Raw genomic sequence first — 12,290 nt, forward strand, 5'->3', positions numbered from 1 at the left:
TGTAAGGCGCTAACCTGCTTATTGGGGGTATAAGGGGTTCAGTGTCTTACCCAAGGACACTTCGACATGTAACACGGACAAGCCGGGATTCGAACTGCGATCTCTTGATCCCAAGACGAGCACTCTACCTCCTGAGCCACTGCCGCCCAAAAGATAATAGTGAGATAATTTCAATCAAACCTCCTCTATTATACAGGTGACATTTGATCTGATTTTTCTTTTTTTGCATAAAGGCTTTTTTTACCATTAGAGGGCGCTTAACAATTCACACTGTCCTTTTAAAGAGATTGTTGTGTCAGTATCTTCAAAAATGCATTCATAATAGTGTATTATACTGTATATTACGGGATTTGTTAACAATTCATTTTAATTGTAGGGTTTTTTCCTCAAAGGACCACATGGGGAAATAAATCAAATAATCCTAGGGTCCATTTGAGATTTAGCTCTATCATAACTTACAGTTTTTTTATGCTAAATGAATATGTATGTGTTTTATACAAACAAATAAACAGTGAGTGAGAATAAGACTTTTTCATCTAGTCTTTTTTTAGCTGCAGCATGCTTTATTGACGCTTCATCATTTGGAATGTAAGAGTGTTTTTTAGCGACTCTAATTTCTTTCAAAGCATCTTTGCGTGTCACTTCTGTCTGACCTTTGCTCGAACAGCAGGTGGCGGTACTCCGACAAACGCGTCATTGTGAGTCTGCACCGAAGAGCAAAGAAGAAACAACATGGCGACGTTCCGCAAGGCACGGTGCTTACATCAGTGCTACACTTTGCTTAAAAATGTTCAGCGAAATAAAACTTTGCGTGTATCCTGTCGCGCCAGGACGTTTTGCAGCGATACACAAGATAGAGGTATTTTTATGAAACTGTTACTTGTAGCTTGCGATAGCCCAAACGATGCAAATATTAAGACGACCTTGGCATGTGATGTGTTGCATGTACCAAATCTCCAAATGTTGGAAACTATCCTGTTCACGGTTTCACTCCCACAATGTCTATTTTTCTAGTTTGAAATGATGTGTGCATACCCCAACTAATTGCTCCCAATATTATTTTTGAGATTACCTTTAATAAGCGGTAATATACCTTGCAAACACAACGAGGCACCTATTTACTCACAAGACACACCATGTAGAATGAAACAAAGATAATTTCTGCAAGCAAGTTTATATTATTTACCAAATAAACAACTAAAACTATTAATCCAGCATTTTCTTAGTTCTTTCCCTACTTGTAGTAAATTTAGTGTTGTCTATTACATAGTGCAGATTAAAGCCGAAATGGGCAAGAAAAGATCCGTCTAGAAAATGGGAAATGGTCTGCATTTATATAGCGCTTTTCAAGCCAATGAAGACCTCCCAAAGCGCTCTACAATGTGTTTCACACTAACCCATTCACAAAAAAACAAAACATGTTTATTTTTCCCAACCAAAAATAGATAAATGGCATACACAATTTTAAATGATAAAAAAATGCAGAAAGTACAGGGAAAAACGTAAAAGTTGACAGTTATGTTAATACAAACCCAAGGCCTGAAATAAAACAATATTCTCTTTTTTTAGAAGTCCAAAGCAGTGCAAAACCACAATTCACAGATCCAGTTGTGCAGGACATCCTGACCAGGATAACGGGACTAAACCTGCAAAAAGTCTTCATACCAATTAAAATGGATCTGAAGCCACCAACGTATAAACTAATGACCGATGAACAGTTGGAGCAGGTGACTTCAGCCACACAATTCTTCTATTCCAAATTTTTGTTTTATTCATCAGTCATTGTTTGTTTCTAGGCAGTGAATTTGGCAACAGAGAAGGCAAAACACCTGCTGCAAATGCCTCCTGTTTTACCTGAGAGGAAACCAATAAGTGACGTAATATCTGTGGACAAAATTCTGGATGGAATGGATACAGCCAAATACGTTTTCACGGATATAACCTACAGCATTCCACACAGAGTAAGTGCAGTGTCTGAAAAAAACGTCTGCCCGGAGGCGTGCATCTTTTACGTCGGGCGTACAACTTACAAAACGCCTCTGCCCGGTTGGCCGACAACTTTTTCCAGGATTTTTTTTTTTAACAAATAAAACGTTTTATTCCGGTTTCCAAATTTTCGTTTATTTTGGAAATTTTGGAATTTGTGTTCGTTTGGAAATTTCGGAATTTCGGTTCGTTTAGTGATTTGCATCCTCGGCGGCAGCCAATCAGAAGCCTGCATTGTATAACTTCGTGTTTCCGGACTCTCCCGAGCGTTATAAGGTTGTGTAATTGCATATCATTTTCCAAAGTAGACAGATAGATAGATAGATACTTTATTCATCCCCGAAGGGAAATTCACACTTCAAGCAGTATCCTTGTGTTGAAAAATAAAATAATAAAATAAAGTAGACGCACAGGGAACACAAGAAAATGGATAATTGGTTAGGAATTGTTAAGATTTTTCAATTTAATGGAGCTCTTACTGGTATTGCGGTAAGACGTTTTCCATTGTGTGACGTCATTATGCACGCACCATTTTTCGTTTTGCTGATAGTTGATTGCCATGTTGTACTGAATGGAGCCGTGTTCTTGTTTGCTTGCTGTTGAGGAATGAATATGCTTAAAGGCCACAGTGTCCTGCTTATCTTCTCATGCATGAGGAAACTGCACACTCTGACATATCCTTACCAGGAATCAAGCTAAAACCTCAGGCCGAGAAGGATACAAAAGAAGCTAACAAAATTGATTACACTCCAAAACGTAAACGTACATTGAAAGCATTGTGGAAAGAGGAGTTCATGTGGCTTGTAGCAGACGACGGAACACAAACATTGCATGAATGAAGATGAGTAAATACAGGTACATACTGCGACATTTGCGATTAGTCGTCTTATTTTGTTTCAAGTTGTGAAAAATGGGGCAGGCAACTTTATGGCTGGTGTCTGGTAACTTTTTGTCATGAGTTTCAGACACTGGTAAGTGCACTTACAGGTCGACAAGCTATAAACCATGCGTTCGATATGACATTGGGCAACTTTTTGGATGCCAGTGCTTCTCATAGAATTTTGTGGGACCCTCTAATTACACTGCAGGAGGGGCGACGAAAGCACCGCAACAACCAAATGAGAGCGCGTACTTTAGCACAAGTGCAGGGGCTGACTGACAGAGATACGTACCAGTAATACACACCGTGGTGTTTGCGATCATTTATATTATGAGGGATCTAAAAGTTGTTTAAGTTAACTTCACATTTCTATATATTCAAAAAGAGGAAACTCATGCAGACTCTGGCAGGACCAGTTAAAACCTAGCGGCCTGCAAAAATGTTCCTCTAAATGGGCAACACTCATTTTACTGAATGAATTGAATATACAGCATTTGTGTTTAGCAAGACTATATTTGAAACTAAACATAAATGATTTATTGACATGTTTGTTTTTTTCCCCAAAGGAAAGGTTCATTGTTGTGAGGGAAACCGACGGCACCCTAAGGAAAGCCACTTGGGACGAAAGAGACCGGCTCATTCAAGTGTACTTCCCAAAGGAAGGACGCAAAATCACCCCACCGCTGCTATTCAGTGAGGAGAATCTAAAGGTTCGAATTCCCCAGTGAATCATCCAACAGATTTCTTTTGCTGTTTGCAGTTGATTTTCATTTTTAATTCCAGTCCCTTGCTTTAAGCGACTGTGTAACTTCTTCTCTACTAGGTGGTGTTCTCCCAGGACAGACACAAGGATGTGTTAGACTTGTGTTTGGTCCAATTTGAGCCCGACTCATCAAACTACATTAAGGTAAATTGAGTTTCAGTATGTTTATCTTAAATTCCAGCAATGATGATCTTGAAGTTCTTGTAATCGTAAAACATTTGTTTCAGGTACACACCACCACATATGAGGACATTGAAAAGCATGGGAAATACGAGATTCTTCGTTCTACTCGGCATTTTGGAGGCATGGCCTGGTACCTGGTCAACGCTCGCAGGGTTGACGGCCTTGTTGTGGACATGTTGAAGAACGATTTGTGAGTTTTTCGCAGGGGTTGTTTTCCAAAAACGTCCTGCGATAGTCGGAGCCAGCAAAGTAGAGCGATTTATTTATTTTTGGGATATCAGTAACATAGTATATACAACTGTAACAACTGTAGAACCTGTTAATAATACAATAGTGCATCAAAATTAAGTAAGAAAGCGATAAAAAGAGCAGACGGCTAATTGCACGCTAGCATCGGGTATCCTAAGATAGAGCCAGGTCTCTGTTGGAATACAGCTGTCACAAATGTATAGGTTGTACTTTAAGGTCATCAGTTTCATGGGTTATGGATATGGTGTTGGCGAGATGCAGCCTAGTGAGAGTTTTAACGTAGCCTCACCTGCAGCCCTGCTATTGCTCTCCAGTCTAATGCCGCCTCAGTCTTTTTCTGAACCCGATAACAACCCTCAAAGGCCCCCGCTGGGGATCAGCATTTTCCTCAGTGTCTGATTTATTTGATGGATTCCTTTTCGTTATAACAAACTGCTAAAATAGTATTTGTTGCTGTGCTTCGTAGTTTTTTTTGGTGGACTCATTGACTTGTAGCCCACCCTGCTCTTCGACAGACAGCATACACCAGCCTATCACAGTAGCGCACTCTAGACAGTCACGCCCACCCAACACACATGCATGCACACCCACACACACAGCACTCCGCAACCTGCCCTCATGATAGCATTTGCTCTTTGGCTCTGTCCCATTGGCTCCCTGGAGCTTTTTCAGAATTATTTGAAATATATAAAATGGGGGGGATTGTACTTTTTTGTCGTTTTACACTTTTCTGGACCGACAACATTCTTAATGTTTTCCAACCGAGAATAAATATAAAATGACTTGCGTATGAATCTCCTTTTGGTTTGGATATAAGAGTATGTTTATATTTTCTTTTTTTTTGTGTGTATAGACATATTTGTGTTTTTGTCTTCTTTGGTCTGTTATGGGTTTTTTAAGATTTTGGGTTTCTGATCCCTGTCTAGCCCAACATAAATTCAAGTCAGTAATTCTCGGTTAATAAAGAGCATCCTATTCAAAGGGTTCAGAAAAATAGCTTATACCTAACCACACAAGAGTTCATTGTTAAAATATCTTATAAAGCAGTAGCTTTAGATGCATGTATTTTCAAATAGTCAATTTAAGGAATTGCTGTTTTGAATGCAGAACTACCAAATGCGACGATTCTTTCTTAATTTATTACAACAGTTTTTATGAAAACTTTGAAAATCAAAAATAAAATTAAAGCAATGTTTATTGCACTCCTCTAGATGGTGCTCTCGGTTTAAATACAATACATTTCTAGTACTTCTTTAAATCAAGAGTGCCATCAAGAGGTCACAATCAATATGAAAAGTCTGACCACACACTTTCTCCGTAAAAATGGTTCTCTTTAATGCTACCAGGGAACAATTTTTGAAATCTTAAAATTCTCTTGAAATTCTCTGTGAAACAATTTTCAGTATTTGGCAGTTCTGCAAAAGGATTACATTCAATGCTCTGCTCTATGTGTAAGCATCCCGAGGATTATCTTGAAACACATTTAAACTTTCAGCTCTCTCATGTAAAGTCATAAAAGGTAATAGAACACTTGTGTGTGTTTCAGATTGCAGGACGCCATAAGCCTTGTGACTCTATTCAACTTGGTCCACCCTCACAGCAAATCGGCACAGGAAGCTTCCAGCCTTCAGGCCACAGACACGGAACTTGTCAAGGTAAAAACACTTCCATTTAAAGCATTACAGTTTAAATTTGTTGGATCAACATGTGGATTGGCTCTCCATACGGCGGGGGCCTACAGCTGTGTCTAGATTGAGGTACAGTTAATTGGGTTCAGAAACCCCGCAAAAAGTGCAAATCCGCAAAGTAGTCTTGCACCTTCATAAGAACTCCCAAGAGCTCTCAGGATACTGTCATAACAGACTGACAGTATAACGACTGTAAAAAAAGTAGAATAATTATAGATGTATAAAAGATAACACACTACACATAATTGCAATTGAATGAATGGTTTTATTGTCATGATACAAAAGTAAAACATAGAGGGCTTCTTTCGGTGTAAGAAAGCAATTTATAGAGCATCTGTATAGCTGCGCGCTAGCATCAGGTGTCCTCAAATTGAGACAGATCTCCGCGATGATTAAAACCCTCCCGAATGTAGCAGTTGCCCATAAGTTGTAGCTTCAGGTCCTCCGTTTCATGGCTAAGGGACCTGGCGTGTCTAAGAGACAGTGTCCACAGTGGTGGCTTAGGAGACTTGTTGACTTAGCATTAAGCTAGACCAGCAGCAATGTTCTTGTCTTCTCTTCGACACCGCCCTACTTGCCTCTGGAACCCGATAATAATCTACAGAGCACCCGCTTGGTGATCACCATTTGGTTGCCTTTTTCTGACTTTTCTCTGAGTGTGATTTTATTGATTAATTTATTTTCAATGTAACGAGCCGCTAAAAGCTAACTGGCGCTGACCTACACTTTGTTTTGGTAGGAAGTCACTCCCGCCTGCCAGCCTATCACAGTTACCCACACAGTCAAACCCACCCAACTCAGAGCACCCTCCCTAATATGGCCCTGCTCTGTGCAGTCTATCAGAACACAATGCACGACACGTTCATATGACCATGAAGACAAAATCAATTCAAAATCCGCAAAAGAGTGAACCAGCGAGGACCCAAACACAAAGTAACGAGGGGTACCTGCATACCACATCTTAAGACGCACAGTTGGTGCAATCACTCAGTAAATGTGGATTTTAGTCTTTTCAAACTTGTATTGTGTCCCAATCTGTACATTTTCCGATGCACAATTACAAAATATGCGACACTAAACTGAAAACAATAAACATTAGAAAAAAGCAATACGGTTCAAAAAGAGACAGCACGGCAGCGCAGTGGTTAGCGAATGTGCGGCACAGTTTTGAGGTCGTGAGATCGAACCCTCCTGTGTGGAGTTTGCATGTTCTCCCCGTGCTTGCGTGGGTTCCCTCCGGGCACTCCGGTCTCCTCCCACATTCCAAAAACATGCATGTCAGCTTAATTGGCCGGTCCAAATTGTCCCTATGAGTGAATTGTCTGTCTCTGTGTGCCCTGCGACTGGCTGGCAACCAGTTCAGGTTGTCCCCGTCTCACTGCCTGAAGATTGCTGGGATGGACTCCAGCCCCCCCGTGACCCTATTGAGGATAAACGGTGCAGATAATGAATGGATGGGTTCGAAAATATTTGTGTGTGTGGTCGATGAACCATTTAACTACCTCCCCTGGTGTCCTGAGACGTCCATATAGACACACCTGCTCAGTTAACTTTATCTGCAACACCTGATTCACAACAAAAGGGTGCAATACTATTAACACCATATAGGGGCCCCCAAAAATGAAATATAAGCAAGATTTAACCTTACAATATGTAGTGATATAATACTTTTAAGTGTAAATGTTATGGAATTGTCAAAACAGAAATCCCTCATATATAGCTTACAAGATGAGAAATATTTCATGTTTTTTTTTCTTTATCCGTGTTTGATTATACAACTGGTATTCAATCCGCTTAAACAATTTTAAAATAATGCCTGTAATGTATAATTCGTACCAGTTAGTGTAGTGTTAAAGCAATGTTCACTTTACTCCTCTAGATGGTGCTCTTAGTTTACATATAAAAGCTAAATCATTATATTTCCATTGTATCTTCAATCAAAGAGTGGCACCTTCATGAATCATTAAATATCACCTATCTTACAACATTGTCAATAAACCATTATTTGGCGCCTCTTAATGGTAAAAAACTTGTTTAATTATCTTAGTTTGAATAATAAGCAAAAATACTTGAACTATGTTATAAATATGCATTGTTTTTTAAATACATGTAGTTTGAGACATTTGTAAAAAAAAAAACATGAACTCTTGGGGGAGCTCTAGTGATTGACTGCCATCTTGCTGCTAGGCATACCCACAAAAACCTTATCAAAGGTAGTGCAAGAAAAGAGTAAAAAAATGGGTTGATTTGGTCATTTTTTTTAGTCTCTGTAGTTTATAATCCTTCTTGTGCTCTTTAGCACTCTTTTTCAAGTGCGCTGCACAATATAGTGACATCTAATGGTCAAATATGACTAATTTTCCCTTTTACCACCTAAAAATGGCACTCTTAAATTCAACTGCGAAAAATACATCTAAATCTGAAAGTTCTATTGATCCATTCTGAAAATTAGTTTTCAATATTTGGCAGCTTTATTTTTGTTGCAAAGGTAATACATATGCCCTATTTGATCAACAGATTTATGCTCGGATGGAATCCCAGAGGTCCGGCTACATCGAGTTGGCCTTGCAAGCACATGAACAGACTGAGTCCGACAGCGCAGCCGTTTAACCGACCCATTCACGTTTTGAACTGAAAATTGACGGAGGAGCAGGACATCAAGCTTCGGAATTTCTCCGTCCATTGCCAAACAAGGCAACATGTGCTTCATAAACGAACAGTATATGCCCACTGGGTTTAGCGTTTGTGCCCTCACCTTATTTTGTACATAATCTGAATTAAATAAAAGTCATTGTAATAAAAAAAAATCTAAACATATTTTGTTTGTAGTGGAGTATCTTTATCCTAGCTAAAAATGAAAATTAATTGACCAACACACACATGTTAATGTTACTCACTACTAACTTGGGTGATCTACTCTTGGGTTAACTTGTATAGTTATGTCTTTTCTGACTTGGACATGAGAATACACATGTTGCCAAAATGGCTAGAGGTTAGGTCTTAAGCTCGAGCCCGACCCAAATCTTGGTTCAGATCTAAAATGGCAATCATTACGTTCAGGCCAGGCTCGGCTTTCGCTGGCCTTTTTTTCTTCATTGTTCTTTGTTTCGTTAACTTTGACTTTGAACTACTGAAGTAACAATGTCCCTCTCCAATACATATCGTATTTTCCCGTCTAAAGGGTGCACCTAAAAACCCTAATCTGGCCAGAAAGTCTTCCTTAAAACCCAGTGAGCCATATATACTGTGAAAAACGGTGGATACGATTGGAAATGCATACAGTAATTATAGATATGCGTAACCATACATGGATTTACGGTAGTAAACCGTATTTGAGATAGCTGATCTAAATCGCAAAATATTGTATGCAACGAGAATTGATCCCAAGCAGAGTGGTGAAAGCACCGAAATTCTATCACTAATCTGCTAGTGGTACAGATAACACACAAAAAAGCATTAGCTGTAGTTCCAGCTGCTTTTAAGTCCGCTGTCATTAAACCCACACTGAAACGACCCAACCTAGATCCAGAAAACTTATGTAATTATAGACCTGTGTCAAACCTACCGTTTCTTTCTAAAATACTTGAAAAAGTAGTGGCACAGCAGCTGAATGATTTCATGTCCGAGAACAATCTCTTTGAATCAATGCAATCAGGATTCAGGGCTAACCACTCTACTGAGACAGCTCTGATTAAGGTAACCAATGATCTCCTACGGGCAATGGACTCGGGCACATCATCACTTTTGTTGCTGCTGGACCTTAGTGCTGCATTTGACACAGTGGACCATATTATCTTGCTAGAACGGTTGGAAAAATGGATTGGTCTCTCAGGAAGCGTCCTATTATGGTTCAGATCCTACCTCTCAGATAGGACACACTGCGTTAAATATGGCGAATTGACATCTGAGCCATTTAGTGTTACTTGTGGTGTTCCGCAGGGCTCAGTGCTTGGCCCCCTTCTCTTCAGCATTTATATGCTTCCACTAGGTGATATTATTCGTAAGTATAATATCAGTTTCCATTGCTACGCAGATGACACTCAACTCTATCTCCCGATGGAGGAATCTGCCACACTAAACTGTGGAACTTTGGAGGCCTGCCTCACTGAGATAAAAGAGTGGATGTCACTCAATTTCCTGCGTCTTAACCCTGAAAAGACTGAAATGTTAGTTATTGGTCCTTCTAAGTCCCGTGACTTATTCTCTAAAACCGTAGTGAACTTGGACAATTGCCACATCACACAGAGTGACTCACTTAAAAATTTAGGTGTCATTTTCGACCCTGATCTGTCCTTTCAAACACATGTGAAGAAAATTACTAGAACCGCTTTCTTCCATCTCCGTAACATTGCTAAAATTCGTCCTATACTTTCTCAGTCGGATGCGGAAATCATAATTCATGCGTATGTTACCTCCCGTCTCGACTACTGTAATGCACTACTTTCCGGTCTTCCGATGACCAGACTCAAGAGTCTTCAGCTGGTACAAAATGCTGCAGCGAGGCTTTTAACAAGGACAAAAAAGTACGATCACATCACCCCAATTTTGGCTAACCTGCATTGGCTCCCTGTTAGCCCAAGATGCGATTTTAAGGTTCTCCTACTACTATACAAAATCATACATGGACTTTCCCCCTCATATCTTTCAGATCTGATCTCCCCCTATGTCCCGGCCCGAAGCCTTCGTTCCGAGAGCGCCGGTCTCCTGGTGATCCCAAGAGCCAAGAAGTGTTCCGCTGGTTCGAGAGCGTTCTCCATCCGGGCACCGGTGTTGTGGAATGCTCTTCCCCCTGAGATCCGATCTGCAACCTCGGTGGAAATGTTTAAATCTAGGCTTAAAACTCACTTCTACTCTATAGCATACGAGTAACCTAATCTTATATGTAATAACTTGTGAAGCCCTTAGAGACTAATTGTGATTAAGGGCTATACAAATAAAAATGACTTGACTTGACTTGACATTAGACCTACTATTTTTACTCACAGTGCCAGAAACACTGATGAAACAAAAATGGATTCTGATAGGTTAAACTCTCTTTTTCACCTACAAATATTAAAAAATAGTGAAAAAAAATTCAACAAAATACTCCAAAAGCCTATACATATTAAACCACAACATTATTTAGCAATACCCGTGGTCTAAAGTTTTGAGCAGCGCAAAACTTTTTCGCGCGGCCTACCGCGTGTGAATTTCTTACCGCGTGTAAAGCACTGCTGTATCTCCTCTGTATCGCGATCTCAAAGCGTCCAACAGCGTCTACTTCACGGGCAGAAATTTCTGGCCGTGATTCAGCCTCGATACGCCCGTGAAAGGCAGTGTGACCATGCCTTTAACCTGGTTGGTTAATCAGATTGCAGAACAATGCTTGATGCAAGTCAGTGTTGATGGCACTAAAATGTCTGATAATGACATAAGCTTTAACGCTTTTTCGTATGTCACTTGTACCACCGGTGGTAAAGTGTTGGCGCTCTTGTCGTCACAATTCAGGTTTGATTCCTTTTGCGTGCAATGTTATGCGATCTAGGTCGTCAACACTTCTCGACTGATTAATCGTTGCGTGAAAATATACCAACTACACACCGTAGCTGTTGTTTCACTCTTAATTTCATGTGCCTCAAAGTCCACTGCGCCATACGTATGAAAAAACGATTACAACATCTTGGGAGGGCACCTTTTAGTGTGGAAAATACAGTACATGTGTGCAGCTACAAAAAAAAACAACTGCCGATGGGTCAAAATGCAGCAAATACTTCACAGAAAATGCTTACTTCCCTCATTTATTTTTTATTCTTCCTCATCTAGCCATCACATTCCGATTTCCCGTGTTCTTGAAATTTTGATTTACGACTTTTGAATAATTTTAGTTGTGTTTTTATCAATGGGAACGCAAATCAATTGTAGCTCCTTAAAAATAAAGGGGCTAAATATTGTTTCTAGAGTGAACATTTAGCGTCTTCTTTTTGAATTCTGAGGTAATGGTAATTGGCCTCAGGTGCTTAAAATCCTTGAAAAAGCATACATTTTTAATATGTTTTCCAGAATTGCAAGGTCCATGAGTTTTGTGTAACGCGTTTGTTAATGCTTGAAACTGCTGTATTTTAAATGGTAAATAGGCTGCATTTCGATAGAGCTTTTCAAGTCACTGAGGACCTCCCAAAGCGCTTTACAATGTGCTTCACACTTATCCATGTTTACAATAACCCAATCACTGTAAAAGCATTTACTCAATTATGCATGGTGATTAAATAAACCATTGTTGCCAGAGTAATTCTAAAACCCCAATGACAATACGGTACACCACTGGGATTAAATTGGTGTCAACACTGGTCCCTGGTGGCTTTGGTTTGCCATTGCATTTATTCTTCCCTCATGACTAACTGCAGCTGGTTTTAGTTTGTACGGCATTGTCCTATGAAGCATTCTCGCCCTTTATGAGTCACGCTCATGAAGACAGGTTTATGCTTGACCTAAACATGGCACTATAAAACGTGTATTAGATTATGTATCAATTAGGGATATTTTATTAAGAGCCAAGTAAAAA

At 39.7% G+C, this 12,290-nt stretch overlaps 1 protein-coding gene across 2 annotated transcripts; it reads left to right on the top strand.

Moving 5' to 3' along the window:
* Positions 1–691: 691 nt before the first annotated feature.
* mrps22 (mitochondrial ribosomal protein S22) lies at positions 692–8,567 on the top strand. Of its 2 annotated transcripts, none has more exons than XM_088345569.1 (8): positions 692–859; positions 1,570–1,727; positions 1,797–1,961; positions 3,433–3,576; positions 3,690–3,773; positions 3,857–4,002; positions 5,608–5,716; positions 8,267–8,567. In XM_088345569.1, the coding sequence occupies exons 1-8, from the start codon at positions 733–735 to the stop codon at positions 8,357–8,359; spliced, it is 1,026 nt and encodes a 341-aa protein (XP_088201695.1). In that variant the 5' UTR covers positions 692–732; the 3' UTR covers positions 8,360–8,567. The 2 variants fall into 2 exon arrangements, with proteins under 2 accessions (XP_088201695.1, XP_088201697.1); XM_088345571.1 differs by having other exon boundaries at positions 704–859; positions 1,573–1,727.
* Positions 8,568–12,290: the final 3,723 nt, after the last annotated feature.

Source organism: Urocampus carinirostris, chromosome 10, assembly GCF_059441175.1.
Source record: "Urocampus carinirostris isolate Australia breed hairy pipefish chromosome 10, RoL_Ucar_1.0, whole genome shotgun sequence".
NCBI classification, from domain to species: Eukaryota; Metazoa; Chordata; class Actinopteri; order Syngnathiformes; family Syngnathidae; genus Urocampus; species Urocampus carinirostris.

Bases quoted from the DNA above. Each gene is read 5' to 3' on its own strand.
- mrps22 (XM_088345569.1), top strand. From the start codon at position 733: ATGGCGACGTTCCGCAAGGCACGGTGCTTACATCAGTGCTACACTTTG. The intron at 1,728-1,796 runs GTGACTTCAGCC...GTTTGTTTCTAG, and splicing joins CCGATGAACAGTTGGAGCAG to GCAGTGAATTTGGCAACAGA. The intron at 3,577-3,689 runs GTTCGAATTCCC...CTTCTCTACTAG, and splicing joins TCAGTGAGGAGAATCTAAAG to GTGGTGTTCTCCCAGGACAG.